The sequence below is a fragment of the Nerophis lumbriciformis genome, linkage group LG23 (assembly GCF_033978685.3).
Source record: "Nerophis lumbriciformis linkage group LG23, RoL_Nlum_v2.1, whole genome shotgun sequence".
In the NCBI taxonomy this organism is placed as follows: Eukaryota; Metazoa; Chordata; class Actinopteri; order Syngnathiformes; family Syngnathidae; genus Nerophis; species Nerophis lumbriciformis.
In genome coordinates this window covers 8,542,501-8,566,883 of record NC_084570.2, presented here as the reverse complement: position 1 = coordinate 8,566,883, position 24,383 = coordinate 8,542,501, and the positions used below count along the sequence as shown (strand labels likewise).

At 38.8% G+C, this 24,383-nt stretch overlaps 1 protein-coding gene across 3 annotated transcripts in view; it reads right to left on the bottom strand.

Moving 5' to 3' along the window:
• LOC133622452 (neural cell adhesion molecule 2-like) overlaps positions 1–24,383 on the bottom strand; it is an 801,647-nt gene that overhangs the window by 91,464 nt on the left and 685,800 nt on the right. For all 3 annotated transcript variants that reach the window (XM_061985218.1, XM_061985216.1, XM_061985217.1), the window contains exons 7-8: positions 22,859–23,028; positions 17,181–17,326 (exon numbers count right to left, since the gene is read on the bottom strand). In XM_061985218.1, coding sequence (XP_061841202.1) covers positions 17,181–17,326; positions 22,859–23,028 — 316 coding nt within the window. The remainder of the gene's footprint in view (positions 1–17,180; positions 17,327–22,858; positions 23,029–24,383) is intronic.

Genomic DNA, 24,383 nt, shown 5'->3' with positions numbered 1-24,383 from the left:
GGTCTCACCCGCCTCTCACAGCATCTTCCCTATCTGAATCGCTCCCACTGCCCTCTAGTCCTTCACTCTCACTTTCCTCATCCACAAATCTTTCATCCTCGCTCAAATTAATGGGTAAATCATCGCTTTCTCGGTCCAAATCGCTCTCGCTGCTGGTGGCCATGATTGTAAACAATGTGCGGATGTGAGGAGCTCCACAACCTGTGACGTCACGCTACTCGTCTGCTACTTTCGGTACAGGCAAGGCTTTTTTATCAGCGACCAAAAGTTGCGAACTTTATCGTCGATGTTCTCTACTAAATCCTTTCAGCAAAAATATGGCAATATCGCGAAATGATCAAGTATGACACATAGAATGGACCTGCTATCCCCGTTTAAATAAGAAAATGGCATTTCAGTAGGCCTTTAAGGGGGTCAAATTACAGCTCAAAGAGGCTGCGGTATAATAATAATAAAACGCTAAAAATTCAATAGGGTTCTCTGTCCCAAAGGGACATCGGTCCCTAAAAATACAAAAATTAGGGGTATTTTTTTTTTAACTAAGCAAAATTATCTGCCAATAGAACAAGACAATTGGGCTTGTCAAGACTTTCCAAAACAAGTAAAATTAGTTAACCTCAATGAACCCAAAAATACCTTAAAATAAGTATATTCTCTCTAATAACAAGTGTACTACTTTATGAGTACGTATTTTCTATTGTTATAATAAAACAGCAAAGTCCATTTGGCTGACATCTGTTTTAATTGTGAGACACAATTGTGTCAAAGTCATGATTTTTTTTTTTACATGCTTGAAATAAGAAATTATTTCTTTAAAAAAGTAGTTTTATACTTGTGAGTGTTGATGACACAGCTTTGCAACAGTTGATATTCTAGTTTCAAGCATGTTTTACTCAATATAGGTCATCAAATCTCAGCAACAAGCTGTAATATCTTACTGAGATCATTTAGGACCAAAACACTTAAAACAAGTAAAACACTCTAACATAAAATTTGCTTAGTGAGAAGAATTATCTTATCAGACAGAAAATAAGCAAATATCACCCTTATTTGAGATATTTCATCTTACTAGATTTCAGTTTTTGCAGTGCAATTATCGTATTTTTCGGACCACACACTGCAAAAAGTCAGTGTTCAAAAACAAGAAAAAACAAAAACAAAAATGAGGGGTATTTTATTTGAACTAAGCAAAATGATCTGCCAATAGAACAAGAAAATTCGGCTTGTCAAGACTTTCCAAAACAAGTAAAATTAGCTAACTTCAATGAACCCAAAAATACCTTAAACTAAGTATATTCTCACTAATAACAAGTGCACTTTTCTTGGTAGAAAAAAAAAGAGACCTTTTTGCTCAATATGTTGAAAAATATTCTTAAGTTAAGTAAATGCTAGTGCCATTATCTTGACATAATGATAAGCGCTCGGCATCATGATTTTTTTTTTTCATGCTTGAAGTAAGAAATGATTACTTTAAAAAAGTACTTTTATACTTGTGAGTGTTGATGACACAGCTTTGCAACAGTTGATATTCTAGTTTCAAGCATGTTTTACTCAATATAGGGTCATCAAATCTCAACAACAAGCTGTAATATCTTACTGAGATCATTTAGGACCAAAACCCTTAAAACAAGTAAAACATTATAACATAAAATCTGCTTAGTGAGAAGAATTATCTTATCAGACAGAAAATAAGCAAATATCACCCTTATTTGAGATATTTAATCTTACTTAGATTTCAGTTTTTGCAGTGTAGGGCGCTCTGACAATGAGTGGGTCTATTCAGGTCTATTTTCATACAAAAGGCGCACCGGATTATAAGGAGTCATATTATGATTTTTTCTCTAAATGTAAAACACTTCCTTGTGGTCTACATAACATGTAATGGTGGTTCTTTGGTCAAAATGTTACATAGATTATATCTTACAGACCATTTCAATACACTTTCTGACAGCCTCTTCAGGATACGCCGTTTTTTATTTACGTGGCTCCACTTCGACAGCGTTTTCTCGCCGTCATCTTTGTTCTACCGGAGTAGTGCGTAAGGTTGGGAGTCAAAGAAGTGTCAAAAGATGCCGCTAACTGTTTTAAAGACATTCAGTGGAACAACAACAACAACTCACTACACCGGTAGTTTTTAGCGCTTCCATAGCGAGTCTACTGACAAACATAAGTAAGAACTAGTGTTGTAACAATACCAATATTTTGGTACCGGTACTAAAATTATTTTGGTACTTTTCGGTACTTTTCTAAATAAAGGGGACCACAAACAAATTACATTATTGGCTTTATTTTAACAAAAAATCTTAGGGTACATTAAACATTATTGCAGTTAAGTCCTTAAATAAAATAGTGAACATACAAGACAACTTATCTTTTATTAGTAAGTAAACAAACAAAGGCTCCTAATTAGTCTGCTGACATATGCAGTAACATATTGTGTCATTTATCATTCTATTATTTTGTCAACATTATTAAGGACAAGTGGTAGAAAATGAATTATTAATCTACTTGTTCATTTACTGTTAATATCTACTTACTTTCTCTTTCAACATGTTCTATCTACACTTCTGTTAAAATGTAATAATCACTTATTCTTCTGTTGTTTGATACTTTACATTAGTTGTAGATGATACCACAAATTTGGGTATCAATTCGATACCAAGTAGTTACAGGATCACACATTGGTCATATTCAAAGTCCTCATTAGTCCAGGGACATATTTCTTGAGTTTATAAACATAATATACATTTTTAAAAAACGAAAAAAGATGTTGTGATTATAATTTCACCTTTATCGTTTGTTTTTAAGCCAAAATGCGTCCGTTCTCCCTTTGCTGTCTACACACTGTGTCTGCTTGTAAGTACTCCGTGATTGTGTGCCGCCGAACAAATTTTCAGGACTTATGCAGATCCAAAATACTGATCATCAGGTACCAGAAGGTAAGAAAAGTTGGTTTTGCATAATATTACGAAACAAAACACTAGATAATATGTCTGCCAATAGGTGCCATTTTGCAATCCTATACACGCACCATAATAATACTTGTATGTTGAAGCACAGTACGTCTGACTACGGTAGCGGTAATGCGCCAACAATCCATCAAGCTTACAAAAGTCGTACGAAAACATTTTGACAGATTTCTGAGCATTGTGTGTAATATGCTATATTCTTAATGGAACATTAAACGTTTTGGTGTTGCTTACTGGTGTCATCTTGTCAATTATTTCATTGTATCATTACTAAACGTATACAGGTATGTCGAAAAACTCAAACAAATGTTTAAAAACAATCTCTCTCTCTCTCTCTACCCACTACTTGCTGTCCATTACCTACCAAGTCAGACCTACTCTGTTCTAATATCCATTTCTCTGTTCTCAATTGTTGATGACTGATGATAACAACCAAACTTAACCTAGTGGAGGATGAATGCCCCCCAACAAAAGGATCGAGAAAAAGAAGGGGCTCATTGACTAAGGCATGGACTACAATGGTGGACACACGCAAATTTTGGGGACCTGCAGATCCCAAACACACAACAACAGGTATCAATAGGTAAGAAAAGTTGGTTTTACTTAATATTGCAAAACACAGCGCCAAATAATGTCTCCTAGTAGGTCCCATTTCGGGGTCCTTATACACACACCATAATATTACCAATATGTTGAAGCGCTCTGACAATGACACTGACAATCCATCAAGCGGTGCAGCTTCGTAGCTTACCAAAGTCGTACTAAAACATTTTGGCAGATTTTTTGAGCCCTGTATGTAATGTGCTCTATTCTCAACGAAACATCAAAGTTTGGTGTCGCTTGCCTACGCGTACTTGCTAGATTCATTTATTGAACAGGCATGAACCTGCAGTCCACACATATACGTTATGTGTGACTGCCATCTACTGGTCACACTTATCATTACACCATGTGCCAAATAAAATACATTTGAGGTCGGTAAGCACAACCAGAATTATTCCGTACATTAGGCGCACCGGGTTATAAGGCGCACTGTCGATTTTTGAGAAAAATGAAAGGATTTTGAGTGCGCCTTATAGTCGGAAAAATTCGGTACATGAAAAGTTTCTTCTGATCTTGTCAAAGTTCAATGCAAATGTTCATTTTCTCGTAGGTAACAACAAGGTCACTCTCGACAGTGAGGTCCTCGGTTACGTAAGTGCATTAAAACCAGGCGACAGGGATCCACCATCAACTATGAAGCATAAATCTGACTAGCATCAGATGAGTTACGAGCAGCACTTGCGCTGTCGGTTAATACTAATCACAACAATTCATGTATGGCTGATGGGAAGGATTATAACTATTTTTATGAGCACATATAGCAGTAATTACCTGTAAATGCTGCCTATTTCTTTCGGCATTCATCTCGACGAGGCATACGCAGGCACTCAATTATTCTCCATAGAAAGTAATGGCATTTTAATGTGCACCATAAGGAAAAAAAGCAGGAGAAAAACACCACTTGCATCCCATTAGGCTCATTAATTCATTGGGGGGCACTCTGAATCTTTTTTTTTTTAATCTCTGTGAAGTGTTTGTAGGGCACCTTTGCTTTGGTCAAACATGAAGTTTAGCAACCTCTTGCATAAAAAAAAAAAAAAAGAAAAAAAAAAACCGGCAAATTGTTCTGGTTGCTCTTAATGCATCACAGACACGGACAATATTAAGTATATATTTGAGTATAGGCTGACGGGATGCATGCACAGTACTGTACAAACGGTCTGAGGCAGGCTGTTAGCCTTGGCTTTTTTACTGCAGTCAATTTGATATAGTGAAGATAAACGGTCCTGTATTCTGCACATGAGGGGCATTTAAAAATGATATTGGATTCCAGTGGGACACTAAAGTAAGTGTCGTCTAATAAAATACTTGCAAATATGCACTCTTCTCCTCTTGGCTGGGATTCCGTAACCCCGATCATGCCAATTGTATTTTTTTCGGACTTAAAATCCTTTCATTTTCTCAAAAATCAACAGTGCGCCTAATGTATGTATTATTCTGGTTGTGCTTACCGACCTCGAAGCACATTCATTTGGCACATGGTGTAATGATGAGTGTGACCAGTAGATGGCAATCACACATAAAATACATGTGGACTGCAGGTTGACGCCTGTTCTATAAATGAAGCTAGCAAGTACGCGTAAGCAAGCAACACCAAACGTTGATGTTTCGTTGAGAATAGAGCACATTACACGCAGGGCTCCAAAAAATCTGTCAAAAGGTTTTGTACAACTTCGGTAAGCTATGAAGCCGCACCGCTTGATGGATTGTCAGAGCGTTACGGCTAAACCTGGGTTCGATCGAACCCTAGGGGTTCGGTGAGTAGGCCTCGGGGGTTCGGCAGAGCCTCCGCCGCGGAGGTCACACACCCGACTCATCATGTAAATAAAAACTTCTCCCTATCGGCGTATTATGGATACGTCCTGGGCATGAGGTTAAAGTGCATCCGGCAGTGTAGGCTCTTCTATGGGGTCTTGGGGCACTAGGAGGTTGACCCCTTTACTACTGTCACCCCAGGTGGCCCTTGGCAAAGGCCTAGTACCTGACTGCCCTCTAGCCAGGGATACGGTGAAGACCTCAACGTCTTGGACTCCATGCCACTGGAGCCTGACCCGATTCTGTCAAGGATCGTGTGGTGACTGTCTGTGCACCAGTCTCCCCACGTGAAACAAAGTCACGCACAGGCATCCTCCATAAAGGGATACACCCCTACCAGGAGGATCGTCATACTCGTTCGAGTGACCGCCGATGATGATGATTATGAATACGGCAACAGCCGAAGTCACACTGATTTGCAGGTGTGTAATTTGTTGTGAGTTCGTGCACTGTGTTGGTTTTGTTCTTTCAGGAAGGAATTGGATATAATGAGAGGAATATTGGAGAATCTGGCGTCAAACTATGCTTTTTTTTTTGTAAAACAGCTGTCTTGTGTGAGACCTTGAGGCATACTTGCCAACCCTCCCGAATTTTCCGGGAGACTCCCGAAATTCAGCGCCTCTCCCGAAAACCTCCCGGGACAAATATTCTCCCGAAAATCTCCCGATTTTCAGCCGGAGCTGGAAGCCACGCCCCCTCCAGCTCCATGCGGACCTGAGTGAGGACAGCCTTTTTTCATGACGGGAGGACAACAGGGTGACAAGAACTAATCCAGACTAGAGATAAATTGTAGTATTATGTTTATTTTACCTAAAAATAAATATATTTATTAATAATAAAAAAAAAACTAAATACATTTTTACTATATTTTGCTAAAAACATCAAAATTAATTGTATTTTTATTTGTATTTTTTCGTGACTCCTTATTACATCCAGCCATAGAATTATACATTAAAATAAACATATTTGAAAAAATTGATTTTAAATGATCATAATAATTCATTTAAAATGACCATATTTAATTATTAAAATAATTGCTTGTTTATCAACAACTTTAGCATTTTATTCATTACATTTTGAAACTCTCAGAAGCCTTTGAAGTATCAATTATTTATCTAAACATAGTTTTGTTTGCATATTTTCAGGATGTAGATTATATATATATTTATATATATATATATATATATATATATATATATATATATATATGAAAAACTTGACTTGGTGAATTCTAGCTGTCAATATACTCCTCCCTTCTTAACCACGGCCCCAACCACGCCCCGCCCCACCCCCGACCACGCCCCCACCCCCCACCTCCCGAAATCGGAGGTCTCAAGGTTGGCAAGTATGCCTTGAGGTCAGTGGTGTGCCGTCAGGGACGGAAAGGCCCTCTCTGCTGGCTTAAACACAATCAGAAGCACTGACCCACATTTACAATTTAAATTCTACTTTTTGTTGCATTAAATTGCATTAATTTATTCCCAACAGTGTAGTAGTACAGGGGTGTCAAAGGTATCAGGTTTTAATCGGCCCGCGGGATGAGTTTGCTAAGTATAAAAATGAGCCGAAATTTTTGAATGAAATAAACCGCTGTTCAAAATGTGTCCACTAGATATCGCAATAGCAATTATTTGTATCTTTGTAGATAATGCTAGATAATGTAAAAAAAACAAAAACCCATGATAAATATATAATATAATATATATATACATATATAATATATATTATGTACATATATTTATTAAAGGCCTACTGAAATGCGATTTTCTTATTTAAACGGGGATAGCAGGTTCATTCTATGTGTCATACTTGATCATTTCGCGATATTGCCATATTTTTGCTGAAAGGATTTAGTAGAGAACATCACCGATAAAAATCGCAACCTTTGATCGCTGATAAAAAAAGCCTTGCCTGTACCGGAAGTAGCAGACGAGTAGAGTGACGTCACAGGTTGTGGAGCTCCTCACATCTGCACTTTGTTTACAATCATGGCCATCAGCAGCGAGAGCGATTCGGACCGAGAAAGTGACGATTTCCCCATTAATTTGAGTGAGGATGAAAGATTTGTGGATGAGGAAAGTGAGAGTGAAGGACTAGAGGGCAGTGGGAGCGATTCAGATAGGGAAGATGCTGTGAGAGGCGGGTGGGACCTGATATTCAGCTGGGAATGACTAAAACAGTAAATAAACACAAGACATATATATACTCTATTAGCCACAACACAACCAGGCTTATATTTAATATGCCACAAATGAATCCCGCATAACAAACACCTCCCCCCTCCCGTCCATATAACCCGCCAATACAACTCAAACACCTGCACAACACACTCAATCCCACAGCCCAAAGTACCGTTCACCTCCCCAAAGTTCATACAGCACATATATTTCCCCAAAGTCCCCAAAGTTACGTACGTGATATGCACATAGCGGCACGCACGTACGGACAAGCGATCAAATGTTTGGAAGCCGGAGCTGCATGCGTACTCACTGTACCGCGTCTGCGTATCCAACTCAAAGTCCTCCTGGTAAGAGTCTCTGTTGTCCCAGTTCTCCACAGGCCAATGGTAAAGCTTGACTGTCATCTTTCGGGAATGTAAACAATGAAACACCGGCCATGTTTGTGTTGCTGAAGTCGGCCGCAATACACCGCTTCCCACCTACAGCTTTCTTCTTTGCTGTCTCCATTGTTCATTGAAGAAATTGCAAAAGATTCACCAACACAGATGTCCAGAATACTGTGGAATTTTGCGATGAAAACAGACGACTTAATAGCTGGCCACCATGCTGTCCCAAAATGTCCTCCACAATCCGTGACGTCACGCGCAGGCGTCATCAAACCGAGACGTTTTCAGCAAGATATTTCGCGCGAAATTTAAAATTGCTCTTTAGTAAGCTAACCCGGCCATATTGGCATGTGTTGCAATGTTAAGATTTCATCATTGATATATAAACTATCAGACTGCGTGGTCGGTAGTAGTGGGTTTCAGTAGGCCTTTAATAAATAAACCCCCCTTCCTTGTGGAGGAGGAAACACACAGGTCCGGTGGCCATGGATGAAGTGCTGGCTGTCCAGAGTCGGGACCCGGGGTGGACCACTTGCCTGTGCATCGGTTGGGGACATCTCTGCGCCGCTGACCCGTCTCCGCTCGAGATGGTCTCCTGCTGGCCCCACTATGGACTGGACTCTCACTATTATGTTAAATCCACTATGGACTGGACTCTCACTATTATGTTAAATCCACTATGGACTGGACTCTCACTATTATGTTAGATCCACTATGGACTGGACTTTGACAATATTATGTCAGACCCACTCGACGTCCATTGCATCCGGTCTCCCCTAGGTTTCTCATAGTCATTCACATTGACGTCCCATTGGGGTTTTGAGTTTTTCCTTGCCCTTATGTGGGCTTTGTGCCGCGGGTGTCGTTGTGGCTTGTGCAGCCCTTTGAGACACACACTTGTGATTTAGGGCTATATAAATAAACATTGATTGATTGATTGATTGATGATGTTAGTGCACCAGTCGAGGAAAATGAGCAAACTACATAAGTAACATCCTGCAATTTGATTTTGATATTATTCTTTTATCATGATGGATTGAAAATCAACACCAATGAGCTGACTGATGAACATTATCACATCATTTATTCAGAAAGTATAAATAACGACAAATAAAGATAGATTATCCGCAACATGTAAGTGTAAGAAAAACCCAACAACATTATGATTTGTACATTTTCAGAATTTAAACAAAGAAAACAACCTAAAGTTGTCTTTATTTTTAAGTTATCGTGCTGGGATTTTACCAGTCCGAGCCAACTTGGGAGTAGATTTTTCTCCATGTGTCACCCGATCTAAAATGAGTTTGACACCCCTGGTGTAGTATCTTGGCTGCACTACTTCCATGATGTGGACGTTAGATTTGTTTAGTCCGATCAGATTTCAGCGTCTTTGTGTTGCCGTGTCAATGCAATCTGCACAGGGCCATCATAATCAGTAGTGTTGGCACTTAAACGATATTAGCCATGCAGGCTTTTTTTTTAACCAATCAGATTTCGGATTTGCCTGACATACCCGGTGCACAATCACGTCAGTATTAATAAGCCAAGCTGTTTGACAAGCCAAGTTTGATAAGGTGAACAGACTGCTGAGCTGGAATTTTAAATTTAATTGTATTTTTTTTTTTTGTCATGTTATTCCTTAGGTATTCATTCTGAATGGCTCAGAGGAGGTTGTGATGTAGAGTCTTGGAGTTGTTTGAAACCTTAATCACTGAGCCGTTACATTTACGCTTCTTACACTTGATGTCTTAGCAACTATGTACAAACCCCGTTTCCATATGAGTTGGGAAATTGTGTTCGATGTAAATATAAACGGAATACAATGATTTGCAAATCCTTTTCAAGCCATATTCAATTGAATGCACTACAAAGACAAGATATTTGATGTTCAAACTCATAAACTTTATTTTTTTTTGCAAATAATAATTAACTTAGAATTTCATGGCTGCAACATGTGCCAAAGTAGTTGGGAAAGGGCATGTTCACCACTGTGTTACATGGCCTTTCCTTTTAACAACACTAAGTAAACGTTTGGGAACTGAGGAGACACATTTTTTAAGCTTCTCAGGTGGAATTCTTTCCCATTCTTGCTTGATGTACAGCTTAAGTTGTTCAACAGTCCGGGGGTCTCCGTTGTGCTATTTTAGGCTTCATAATGCACCACCAGTCTAGTACCCGCACTCTTTTACTATGAAGCCACGTTGATGTGACACGTGGCTTGACATTGTCTTGCTGAAATAAGCAGGGGCGTCCATGGTAACGTTGCTTGGATGGCAACATATGTTGCTCCAAAACCTGTATGTACCTTTCAGCATTAATGGCGCCTTCACAGATGTGTAAGTTACCCATGTCTTAGGCACTAATACACCCCCATACCATCACAGATGCTGGCTGTTCAACTTTGCACCTGTAACAATCCGGATGGTTCTTTTCCTCTTTGGTCCAGAGGACACAATGTCTACAGTTTCCAAAAACAATTTGAAATGTGGCCTTGTCATACCACAGAACACTTTTCCACTTTGCATCAGTCCATCTTAGATGAGCTCAGGCCCAGCGAAGCCAACGGCGTTTCTGGGTGTTGTCGATAAACGGTTTTCGCCTTGCATAGGAGAGTTTTAACTTGCACTTACAGATGTAGCGACCAACTGTAGTTACTCAGAGTGGGTTTCTGAAGTGTTCCTGAGCCCATGTGGTGATATCCTTTACACACTGATGTCGCTTGTTGATGCAGTACAGCCTGAGGGATCGAAGGTCACGGGCTTAGCTGCTTACGTGGACTGATTTCTCCAGATTCTCTGAACCCTTTGATGATATTACGGACTGTAGATGGTGAAATCCCTAAATTCCTTGCAATAGCTGGTTGAGAAAGGTTTTTCTTAAACTGTTCAACAATTTGCTCACGCATTTGTTGACAAAGTGGTGACCCTCGCCCCATCCTTGTTTGTGAATGACTGAGCATTTCATGGAAGCTGCTTTTATACCCAATAATGGCACCCACCTGTTCCCAATTTGCCTGTTCACCTGTGGGATGTTCCAAATAAGTGTTTGATGAGCATTCCTCAACTTTATCAGTATTTATTGCCACCTTTCCCAACTTATTTGTCACGTGTTGTTGGCATCAAATTCTAAAGTTAATGATTATTTGCAAAAAAAAAAAAAGTTTATCAATTTGAACATCAAATATGTTGTCTTTGTAGCATATTCAACTGAATATGGGTTGAAAAGGATTTGCAAATCATTGTATTCCGTTTATATTTACATCTAACACAATTTCCCAACTCATATGGAAACGGGGTTTGTATTAAAATATGTGGCCGGTCAAACCTTTCCATCCGCCCCGCCGGACGTTTCCAAATAATTTTTTAAATCTTTTTTAACATCGAAACTGTGGCTGCCAATATAATGTGCAGTGTTTTCAAAGTGCAGTAAGTCTTGAAATATAGTGAGTATTCCAATGGTTGGAATCAGCGCTCTTAAATGATATATGGGTTATTAGAGTAATCATAGGGACCTCGTCACTGCAGCTCCAGGCAGGCGAGGCACAAAGCAGAGTGGGCGGGATTTGTTTACAGAGTTATCAATGCGGAGCGCGAGTATCGGGGACATACATGGAAACAAAGTCCTGCAGAAAAGTGACATTGCATCAGATAGGTTTTTGTTTTTTTTAACCTTTGTGTTGATGTTTCGCCGTGTTTGTTGCATTTTTCTTTCGTTATGCTTCTATATTGCCAAAAGTATTTGGCCACCTGCCTTGACTCACATATGAACTTGAAGTGCCATCCCATTCCTAACCCATAGGGTTCAATATGATGTCGGTCCACCTTTTGCAGCTATTACAGCTTCAACTCTTCTGGGAAGGCTGTCCACAAGGTTGTGGAGTGTGTTTATAGGAATTTTCCACCATTCTTCCATTGGTGAGGTCACACCATACTTGCCAACCCTCCCGAATTTTCCGGGAGACTCCCGAAATTCAGCGCCTCTCCCGAAAACCTCCCGGGACAAATATTCTCCCGAAAATCTCCCGATTTTCAGCCGGAGCTGGAAGCCACGCCCCCTCCAGCTCCATGCGGACCTGAGTGAGGACAGCCTTTTTTCATGACGGGAGGACAACAGGGTGACAAGAACTAAATCATCCAGACTAGAGATAAATTGTAGTATTATGTTTATTTTACCTAAAAATAAATATATTTATTAATTAAAAAAAAAAAAAACTAAATAAATGTTTACTATATTTTGCTAAAAACATCAAAATTAATTGTATTTTTATTTGTATTTTTTCGTGACTCCTTATTACATCCAGCCATATAATTATACATTAAAATAAACATATTTGAAATAATTGATTTTAAATGATCATAATAATTCATTTAAAATGACCATATTTAATTATTAAAATAATTGCTTGTTTATCAACAACTTTAGCATTTTATTCATTACATTTTGAAACTCTCAGAAGCCAAGTTATGTTATATTCCTTAATATTTATTTATGCAAGTTTGAGGTATCAATTATCTAAACACAGTTTGTTTGCATATTTTCAGGATGTAGATATATATATAAATATATATATATATATATATATATATATATATATATATATATATATATATATATATATATATATATATATGTATGAAATACTTGACTTGGTGAATTCTAGCTGTCAATATACTCCTCCCCTCTTAACCACGCCCCGCCCCGCCCCCGACCACGCACCCACCCCCCACCCCCCGAAATCAGAGGTCTCAAGGTTGGCAAGTATGGGTCACACACTGATGTTGGTTCGAGAAGGCTTGGCTCTCAGTCTCCGTTCTAATTCATCCCAAAGGTGTTCTATTGGGTTCAGGTAAGGACTCTGTGCAGGCCAGTCAAGTTCATCCACACCAGACTCTGTCATCCATGCCTTTATGGACCTTGCTTTGTGCACTGGTGCGCAGTCATGTTGGAAGAGGAAGGGGCCCGTTCCAAACTGTTCCCACAAGGTTGGGAGCATGAAATTGTCCAAAATGTTTTGGTATCCTGGAGCATTAAAAGTTCCTTTCACTGGAACTAAGGAGCCAAGCCCAACTCCTGAAAAACAACCCCACACCATTATCCCTCCTCCACCGAATTTCACACTCGGCACAATGCAGTCCGAAATGTACTGTTCTCCTGGCAACCTCCAAACCCAGACTCGTCCATCAGATTGCCAGATGGAAATGTGTGATTCATCACTCCAGAGAAGGCGTCTCCACTGCTCTAGAGTCCAGTGGCGACGGGCTTTACGCCACTGCATCCCACGCTTTGCATTGGACTTGGTGATGTATGGCTTAGATGCAGCTGCTCGGCCATGGAAACCCATTCCATGACAGTAGACTTTGTAATATTTAGGAGCGACGAAATTTCACGACTGGTGGCATCCTATGACAGTTCCACGCTGGAAATCACTGAGAGCAGCTCATTCTTTCACAAATGTTTGTAGAAACAGTCTCCATGGCTAAGTGCTTGATTTTACAACTGATTCTGATCATTTGCATTGGTGGCCAAATACTTTTGGCAATATAGTGTATTTGGCGAGTAATCAAACCCCTATAAATATTCCCTTTTCGTTTTCAACCATGTAACTTTCTAAAGTCAAAACATACTGAATAAATGTTTTAAAGAAAGTAATACTAAGTGAATATCTGTTTTTAGCCTAAAAAATAAACCTTTTACCGAGTACTATAATTAAATTGATTAAATCATGATTGTCAATGAACTCTCCTAAAATAACAGAAACCACATCAAGCTTCATAAACAAACCAATCCTTAAACAAATTTTTTCAACTTCCACCCAAAATGAAGACATAATATGACAGTACCAAAACAAATGCAGGGTGGATTCAGACTCCTGACGACAAAATTGGCAATCATCTGACATTTTCCCCATGGGTAAGAAGTTATAAATAATTTTAATTTCAAAATAACGATTTTGCACGTCGATAGTAGTTTTATAGATTAGTTTGAATATGGCAACGGGCAGTCAAAAATTCAGTATTTTTTTAACTTTAGAAAGTTACATGGTTGAAAACGATAATGATGCCAAAAAACATTACAAAAAGATGGGAAGTCCTCAAAGTCTTATTTTGAAAGTGTAATTATGTTTATAGATTTATATGCTATCTGTTGTTGTATTCCCTAATTTGAGTGACCTGGACATAATCTAGACTGTACATAAATTATTTTGAAAATGTAATTTTGTTTATAAATTTATGCAATCAAAAAAAAATAAAAATAAATAAAAAATAAAATAAAAAATAAATAACATTCCCATTTCAAATAAGCGACCAGCAAAACATCCCGTGGAAATATTTTTATTCTGCTTCGCTCCTCTCAATAGTTGGGCCCCCGCCCCCATCTACAAGCACTCACAGGTAGCTCTGTTTTCCATCCATCCATTTTCTACCGCTTGACCCTTTCGGGGTCGCGGGTGGGAGCTGGAGCCTATCTCAAGCTGCATTCGGGCGGAAGGCGGGGTACACCCTGGACAAGTCGCCACCTCATCGCAGAGCCAACACAGATAGACAGACAACATTCACACACTAGGGCCAATTTTAGTGTTGCCAATCAACCTATCCCCAGGTGCTTGTTTTTTGGAGATGGGAGGAAGCCGGAATACCCGGAGGGAACCCACGCAGTCACGGGGAGAACATGCAAACTCCACACAAAAAGATCCCGAGTCCAAGCTCGAACCCAGGACCTTCGTATTGTGAGGCAGACGCACTAACCCCTCTGCCACCGTGCTGCCCATCTAATGCTTAAACCAGGGGTCGGGAACCTTTTTGGCTGAGAGAGCCATGGAAGCCAAATATTTTAAAATGTATTTCCGTGAGAGCCATATAATATTTTTTAACACTGTATACAACTAAATGTGTGCATTTGTATAATAAGTCTCTTAGACAAAATATTTCTTACCATTATTGCGACTTCTTGAACGGGTGCGGTAGAAAACGGATGCATGGATTAAAATGCATGAGAATGTTATATTATATTTTGACACTGTGATTACCAGCGGAATTATTCATTACTTATCGTGTTAAGCAATGTCAGCTAAGATTTATCTGAGAGCCAGATGCAGTCACCAAAAGAGCCACATCTGGCTCGCGAGCCATAGGTTCCCTACCCCTGGCTTAAACCAAACATAAACAGAAGGCGAGTGCCGCTAAGAAAAGGCATTGAAGCTTAGGGAAGGCTATGCAAAACGAATCTAAAACTGAACTGGCTACAAGGGGAAACAAAAACAGAATGCTGGACGACAGCAAAGACTTACAGCGTGGGGAGCAGAGAAGGCGTCCACAAAGTAGGCACATGCACTAACCCCTGTGCCACCGTTTGTGGCACAGGGGTTTTGTTTGTGCAAAATGTATTTCCGTGAGAGCCATATAATATTTTTTAACACTGTATACAACTAAATGCGTGCATTTTTAAGTAAGACCAACATTTTTAGAGTATAATAAGTCTCTTATACAAAATACTTCTTACCATTAATGCGACTTCTTGAACAGTTGCGGTAGAAAACGGATGCATGGATTAAAATGCATGGGAATGTTTTATTATATTTTGACACTGGGATTACCAGCGGAATTATTCATTACTTATCGTGTTAAGCAATGTCAGCTAAGATTTATCTGAGAGCCAGATGCAGTCATCAAAAGAGCCACATCTGGCTCTAGGGCCATAGGTTCCCTACCCCTGGCTTAAACCAAACATAAACAGAAGGCGAGTGCCGCTAAGAAAAGGCATTGAAGCTTAGGGAAGGCTATGCAAAACGAATCTAAAACTGAACTGGCTACAAGGGGAAACAAAAACAGAATGCTGGACGACAGCAAAGACTTACAGCGTGGGGAGCAGAGAAGGCGTCCACAAAGTAGGCACATGCACTAACCCCTGTGCCACAAACGGTGGTACAGGGGTTGTGTTTGTGCAAAATGTATTTCCGTGAGAGCCATATAATATTTTTTAACACTGTATACAACTAAATGCGTGCATTTTTAAGTAAGACCAACATTTTTAGAGTATAATAAGTCTCTTATACAAAATACTTCTTACCATTAATGCGACTTCTTGAACAGGTGCGGTAGAAAACGGATGCATGGATTAAAATGCATGAGAATGTTTTATTATATTTTGACACTGTGATTACCAGCGGAATTATTCATTACTTATCGTGTTAAGCAATGTCAGCTAAGATTTATCTGAGAGCCAGATGCAGTCACCAAAAGAGCCACATCTGGCTCGCCAGCCATAGGTTCCCTACCCCTGGCTTAAACCAAACATAAACAGAAGGCGAGTGTCGCTAAGAAAAGGCATTGAAGCTTAGGGAAGGCTCTGCAAAACGAATCTAAAACTGAACTGGCTACAAGGGGAAACAAAAACAGAATGCTGGACGACAGCAAAGACTTACAGCGTGGGGAGCAGAGAAGGCGTCCACAAAGTAGGCACATGAACTAACCCCTGTGCCACAAACGGTGGTACAGGGGTTGTGTTTGTGCAAAATGTATTTCCGTGAGAGCCATATAATATTTTTTAACACTGTATACAACTAAATGCGTGCATTTTTAAGTAAGACCAACATTTTTAGAGTATAATAAGTCTCTTATACAAAATACTTCTTACCATTAATGCGACTTCTTGAACAGGTGCGGTAGAAAACGGATGCATGGATTAAAATGCATGAGAATGTTTTATTATATTTTGACACTGTGATTACCAGCGGAATTATTCATTACTTATCGTGTTAAGCAATGTCAGCTAAGATTTATCTGAGAGCCAGATGCAGTCATCAAAAGAGCCACATCTGGCTCGCAAGCCATAGGTTCCCTACCCCTGGCTTAAACCAAACATAAACAGAAGGCGAGTGTCGCTAAGAAAAGGCATTGAAGCTTAGGGAAGGCTCTGCAAAACGAATCTAAAACTGAACTGGCTACAAGGGGAAACAAAAACAGAATGCTGGACGACAGCAAAGACTTACAGCGTGGGGAGCAGAGAAGGCGTCCACAAAGTAGGCACATGCACTAACCCCTGTTCCACCGTGCTGCCCTGGCTCTGTTTTGTTTGTGCAATAAAAACAAAACCAACAGAAAGAAACAACCTAGCACCATCACAAATACACCGTGGAAAACACTGAATACTGGATGTTTCTAAAGCCTGTCTGCAGAATGTGTATCAACAGCTCCAAATGGGTCTTGGGAGTGTTATTTCTTTTTTACCTTGTCTCCATCCACAAAAGTCCGCCCGTCACTGGCTCGCCTCCAGGAGATGTCAGGCAGAGGTTCGCCCTCAGCGACGCAGGTAATCATGGCGGCATTGCTCTCCACCGCCGTCACATTCTTCAGCTGCGTGATGTGAGGCTGGACTGCGGGCCACGAAGCACGAGGCGAAGTGGACAAATGGAAAAAAAAGATGGCGAGAGAAGAACATGAGGGTACATAAAACGTCTGGATGACAGATGTAAACACACTACACACACTGTGATGCAAGACTGAGGTCTTTCGGTATGTTGAGGAGAAAAAAGATTTTTTACAGGTATCTATATAAAACATTTCTATCTCTCACAAACATCCAGCCCGTCTCCCTTCCTGTGCACATTCCCTGGCTCTAAACCAGCACTAAATTGTGTTTGGAAAGGATGCTCTTCCAGCACAAGCTGACTCCCTTGTGACACACTGATAAGTGGTAGAAATCGTGTTGGGGGTGCTCAGTAGCTCCAGATAAGCAAGCCTAAAAACGCTGTGCATGTGGGGGGCAAAGAGCACGGCACATAAATGATGGATCGCTTCTTCCACCGTCTTTTCCAGCGATGCTGTCCTTAACAGGGGGGAAGCAAACCCGTCCTGTGGCTTTGGTGTACTTAAGGCTTTTAATGTTGTTGGGAGAGCGCTCAGGGGGATTGTGGGACCTTGTCAAAACAAGCCATCACAAACACAGATGGAAGGAGACCAGATCCAGCTCTGTGCCCTTTTAATGGTCCACTGATGTAACAAACGCTGTACGGACGAAAATATCAGGACACATTACACCTACGGAAAGTGAAATCGGAAGAAGTGTCCTTGTACGCTGCAAAAACTGAAATCTAAGTTTGATTGATTGATTGAGACTTTTATTAGTAGGTTGCACAGTGAAGTACATATTCTGTACAATTGACCACTAAATGGTAACACCCGAATACGTTTTTCAACTTGTTTAAGTCGGGGTCCACAGATATATACTATCAGATATATACTATCATCATAATACAGTCATCACACAAGATGATCACATTGAATTATTTACATTATTTACAATCCGGGATGTGGGGGGTGTGGTTAGGTTTTGTTGTTATCATCAGTCATCAGAGAGAGAGAGAGAGAGAGATCAGAAGGCATAAGAAAAAGTATCTGCATTTGATTGTTTACATTTGATTATTAACAATCCGGGAAGGGTGTTAGTTTAGGGTTGTAGCTGCCTGGAGGTGTACTTTTATTAACAGCGGTAACAATTAGAGATGCTACCTCAGTAGAAGCATTTAAGTCCCATCTTAAAACTCATTTGTATACTCTAGCCTTTAAATAGACCCCCCTTTTAGACCAGTTGATCTGCCGTTTCTTTTCTTTTCTCCTCTGCTCCCCTCTTCCTTGTGGAGGGGGGGGGCACAGGTCCGGTGGCCATGGATGAAGTGCTGGCTGTCCAGAGTCGGGACCCGGGGTGGAGCGCTCGCCTGTGCATCGGCTGGGAACATTTCTGCGCTGCTGACCCGTCTCCGCTCGGGATGGTGTCCTGCTGGCCCCACTATGGACTGGACTCTTACTATTATGTTGGATCCACTATGGACTGGACTCTCACAATATTATGTCAGACCCACTCGACATCCATTGCATCTCCCCTAGAGGGGGGGGGTTACCCACATATGCGGTCCTCTCCAAGGTTTCTCATAGTCATTCACATCGACGTCCCACTGGGGTGAGTTTTTCCTTGCCCTTATGTGGGCTTTGTACCGAGGACGTCGTTGTGGCTTGTGCAGCCCTTTGAGACACTTGTGATTTAGGGCTATATAAATAAACATTGATTGATTGATTGATTGATTGATATTGTGGTTTTGAAGGAGGATCGAGATGACCTTTCTTTTATACCTGTTGGGAGCGCATTCCACATTGATGTGGCATAGAAAGAGAATGAGTTAAGACCTTTGTTAGATCGAAATCTGGGTTTAACGTGGTTAGTGGAGCTCCCCCTGGTGTTGCGGTTAAGGCGGTACTTCGGTATCAGGGAGTAAGTAAGATTAAATATCTCAAATAAGGGTGATATTTGCTTATTTTCTGTCTGATAAGATAATTCTTCTCACTAAGCAGATTTTATGTTAGAGTGTTTTACTTGTTTTAAGGGTTTTGGTCCTACATGATGTCAGAAAGATATTACAGCTTGTTGCTGAGATTTGATGACCTATATTGAGTAAAACATGCTTGAAACCAGAATATCAACTGTTGCAAAGCTGTGTCGTCAACACTCACAAGTATAAAACTTTTTTAAAGTAATAATTTCTTATTTCAAGCATGTAAAAAAAAAAAAAAATCATGACTTTGACACAATTGTGTCTCATATTAAAACAGATGACAGCCAAATGGACTTTGCTGTTTTATTTTCAATGAAACAATAGAAAATACGTACTCATATAGTAGTACAGTTATTAGTGAGAATATACGTATTTTAAGGTATTTTTGGGTTCATTGAGGTTAGCTAATTTTACTTGTTTTGTAAAGTCTTGACAAGCCAAATTTTCTTGTTCTATTGGCAGATAATTTTGCTTAGTTCAATTAAAATAGCCCTAATTTTTGTATTTTTTTTCTTGTTTTTGAACACTGACTTTTTGCAGTGTAGCAGCAACATCCAATCTTTTGAACATACTTTTTACGACATTTTGGATTGTTAGAAGTCATTTTAGACGAGCATTTGCGTGGTCAGAGGTCAGCGATGACCCAGCAGGTACAAGACATTGATACAATGTTGATTATACATACAGAACACGCCAAACGTTTGGACACACCTTCTCATTCAATGTGTTTTCCTTATTTTCATGACTATTTACATTGCAGATTGTCACTGAAGGCATCAAAACTATGAATGAACACATGTAGAGTTATGTACTTAACAAAAAATAGGTGAAAGAACTGAAAACATATCTTATATTCTAGTTTCTTCAAAATAGCCACCCGTTGCTGTGATTACTTTTTCGCACACTCTTGGCATTCTCAAGATGAGCTTCAAGAGGTAGTCACTTCACTTCACAGGTGTGCTTGAAGCTCATTGAAAAAATGCCAAGAGTGTGCAAAGCAGTAATCAGAGCAAAGAAACCAGAAGAAACCAGAATATAAGATACGTTTTCAGTTATTTCACCTTTTTTTGTTAAGTACATAACTCCACATGTGTTCATTCATAGTTGTGATGCCTTCAGTGACAATCTACAATGTAAATACTCATGAAAATAAAGAAAACACATTGATTGAGGAGAAGGTGTGTCCAAACGTTTGGCCTGTACTGTAAGTCTTCTTTAAAACTGTTTTTCGAAACAACTTGTAAACATGTTATCATATTCGCTAATGCTATCGACGCAAGCTTGATTACATTATGATAGCATGTACAAATATACATGAAAACACCCCTGCAGACATCACACATGGGACGGTTTAGTAAATAAGAATAGTTTTAGTTATATTGTAAAACTTACAAACGTTGTTTGGAGTGATGAATGAAGAATTCTTTGGAGCAGAAACGCTATAGACAGTTGTACATCCGGTTCAAGGCACGAAAAAGGAAGTACACTTTTTAATCCCGCACAGCACCTGCAGTGAGCGAACTCGCGCAAAAATGGCACTATAGCACAAACAATAACACACTTTTTCTGTATCTATGTTGGTGTAATATGAAAACTATTCGTCGAATACAAAACATTTTGGTCGATAGTGGGAAAAAAAAATCTATAAATTAGCCACACTTTTATAAGCGTTGGAAAAACGTAGCGGCTTATAGTAATAATAATAATAATAATAATACATTTTACATATAAGGCGCCTTTCTGGGCACTCAAGGACACTGTACAAAATCAAAACAATAAAACCAATTGGATAAAAACAACAACAACAACAACAAAGATCGATAAGATTTACAATGAATAAGCAGTCAGGAATAGGTGTGTTTTGTCCGGAAAATATAACAATATTCCAATGCATAGGCAAGTTTATGTAATAATATCATGAGGAAAATCCTTATACCTTTATAATCATATATACTCATTATATATACAAACGGCCCTCCGAGGGCAGTCATAACTGCAATGTGGCCCTCCATGAAAACAAGTCTTACACCCCTGATGTAAAACTATAATTATTCTTTACAACATTTATTTTTAATTTTTTATTCTTTTTTTTTTTGTTTTTTTTTGTTTGTTAATCAATCCAACAAAACAACACACAACAATACCACAACAATGCAATCCAACTCCAAAACCAAACCCGACCCAGCAACACCCAGAATAGCAATAAACAGAGCAATTGAGAGCAATTGAGGACACACAAACATGACACGGAAAAATCCAAAAGTAATGAAACAAAAATGAATATTATCAACAACAGTATCAATATTAGTAACAATTTCAAAATAGCAGTGAGTAAAAATCCCTCATTGATATTATCATTAAAAACATTAATAAAATAATTTAAAAATGAACAATAGTGTCACAGTGGCTTACAGTTGCAAAATTTAAAAAATTATTCCTGGCTACATTACATTGATCAACTAAATCATTTAATGGTTGAAAAGAGTTTTTATTAATAATATGATGAGGTTTTTTATTCTTAATATTAGAGATGTCCGATAATATCGGCCTGCCGATATTATCGGGCGATAAATGCGTTAAAATGTAATATCGGAAATTATCGGTATCGTTTTTTTTATTATTGGTATCGTTTTTTTATTATTTTTTTTTTATTTTTTATTTTTTTTTATTTTTATTAAGTCAACATAAAAAACACAAGATACACTTACAATTAGTGCACCAACCCCAAAAACCTCCCTCCCCCATTTACACTCATTCACACTCATTCCCACAAAAGGGTTGTTTCTTTCTGTTATTAATATTCTGGTTCCTACATTATATATCAATATATATCAATACAGTCTGCAAGGGATACAGTCTGTAAGCACACATGATTGTGGTCCACTAATAGTACTAAACTTTAACAGTTAATTTTACTCATTTTCATTAATTACTAGTTTCTATGTAACTGTTTTTATATTGTTTTACTTTCTTTTTTATTCAAGAAAATGTTTTTAATTTATTTATCTTATTTTATTAATTTTTTTTTTTTTAAATGTACCTTATCTTCACCATACCTAGTTGTCCAAATTAGGCATAATAATGTGTTAATTCCACGACTATATACATCGGTTGATATCGGTATTGGTTGGTATCCGTATCTGTAATTAAAGAGTTGGACAATATCGGAATAGGATAGGAGGCCACGGGGAAGACCCAGGACACGTTGGGAAGACTATGTCTCCCGGCTGGCCTGGGAACGCCTCGGGATCCCCCGGAAGGAGCTGGATGAAGTGGCTGGGGAGAGGAAAGTCTGGGCTTCCCTGCTTAGGCTGCTGCCCCCGCGATCCGACCTCGGATAAGCGGAAGAAGACGGATGGATGGATGGATGGATATCGGCAAAAAGCCATGATCGGACATCCCTACTTAATATTTTTGGTATCTGGAATTGTATTTGCTTGGTTTATCCTGAAACAAAATGCTTCTATTCCTTCACAATTTGGTCTTGGTCTGAACTTTTGGAACGGATACCTCGGAAAAACTTGGCATTTATTGACAGTTCAAAGTGAGCTTCGGAAGGCCAAAGGTGGGCTCACTTACTGAACACTTTGAGGAAGAGCTCTCTCTCCTGAGAACCCGCTTTGTTGGTGGCCTTGCAGTAGTAAAAGCCTCCGTCACCCTGGCGGATGTTGCGGATGGTCAGCATGCCCCGCCCCCTTTCCAGGCGACTGAGGATGTACTGATCTGATGGCTCCAGCTGCAGGCCTTTCCTGCACAAACACAACGTCGGTGCTACAACACAATACGCACGCAAAAAGTATTTCAACCTTTTAAATTGCACTCATGAAAAGTATCTTGTACAGTTAGTGAATAGTTAAATGGCCGGTTCGACATTCTCCACACGCATTAGGACTTCTCAAAGTCTGCCACCCAGAGAGAGACCGGCTTCCTCTGCTCGGGAAGCGTGTCTGTGTTGTCAAAGCTGACGTGTGTTGCCTGCACTTGCCTGCAGGCTGCAGAGACCCTTGCTGTGGTGTGGAATACTACGGCGATAATCTTTCCATTTCCTGACCCTGTTTGTTTTTTTATGTTTGTTTTTTTTGTTTTTTTTTACTCCTGTTTTGTGAAGTTTTTGTTACTTAATAAATGAAGAAATAATTTGTGAAACAGCTTTTGTGATTACGCAGGTGTACCAAATGTGACCATAGGATGTACAAATATGGATGAACGAATATACTACAGTACTAGGACTATAATGGCCGTAAACAGCTTCTAGAGTTGGGGTGCCCAAGTGCGGCACAGGGGCCATCTGTGGCCGGTGACTTGTTTGTTATTACACATTACCAGAAACACTAGCAAACATTTGGTAAACGGCAAGAAACACAATGAGAAAAAAGCCTAAATGTTTAAATTAGCCAATTTATAATGACACAAAGCTTTGTCTTTAAAAAAAAAAAAAAAAAAAAAAAAAATATATATATATATATATATATATATATATATATATATATATATATATATATATACATATATATATATATATATATATATATATATATATATACATACATATATACACACACACACACATATATATATATATATATATATATATATATATATATATATATATATATATATATATATATATATATATATATATACATACATATATACACACACACACATATATATATATATATATATATATATATATATATATATATATATATATATATATATATATATATATATATATATATATATATATATATATATATATATACATACATATATACACACACACACATATATATATATATATATATATATATATATATATATATATATATATATATATATATATATATATATATATATATATATATATATATATATATATATCAGTGACGTGCGGTGAAGTTGATGGCTGGTGAGGCACTGACTTCATCACAGTCAGATTTACAAACATATGAACCCTAAAGAGTATCTTATTCACCATTTGATTGGCAGCAGTTAACGGGTTATGTTTAAAAGCTCATACCAGCATTCTTCCCTGCTTGGCACTCAACATCAAGGGTTGGAATTGGGGGTTATTAAATCACCAAAAATTATTCCCGGGCGC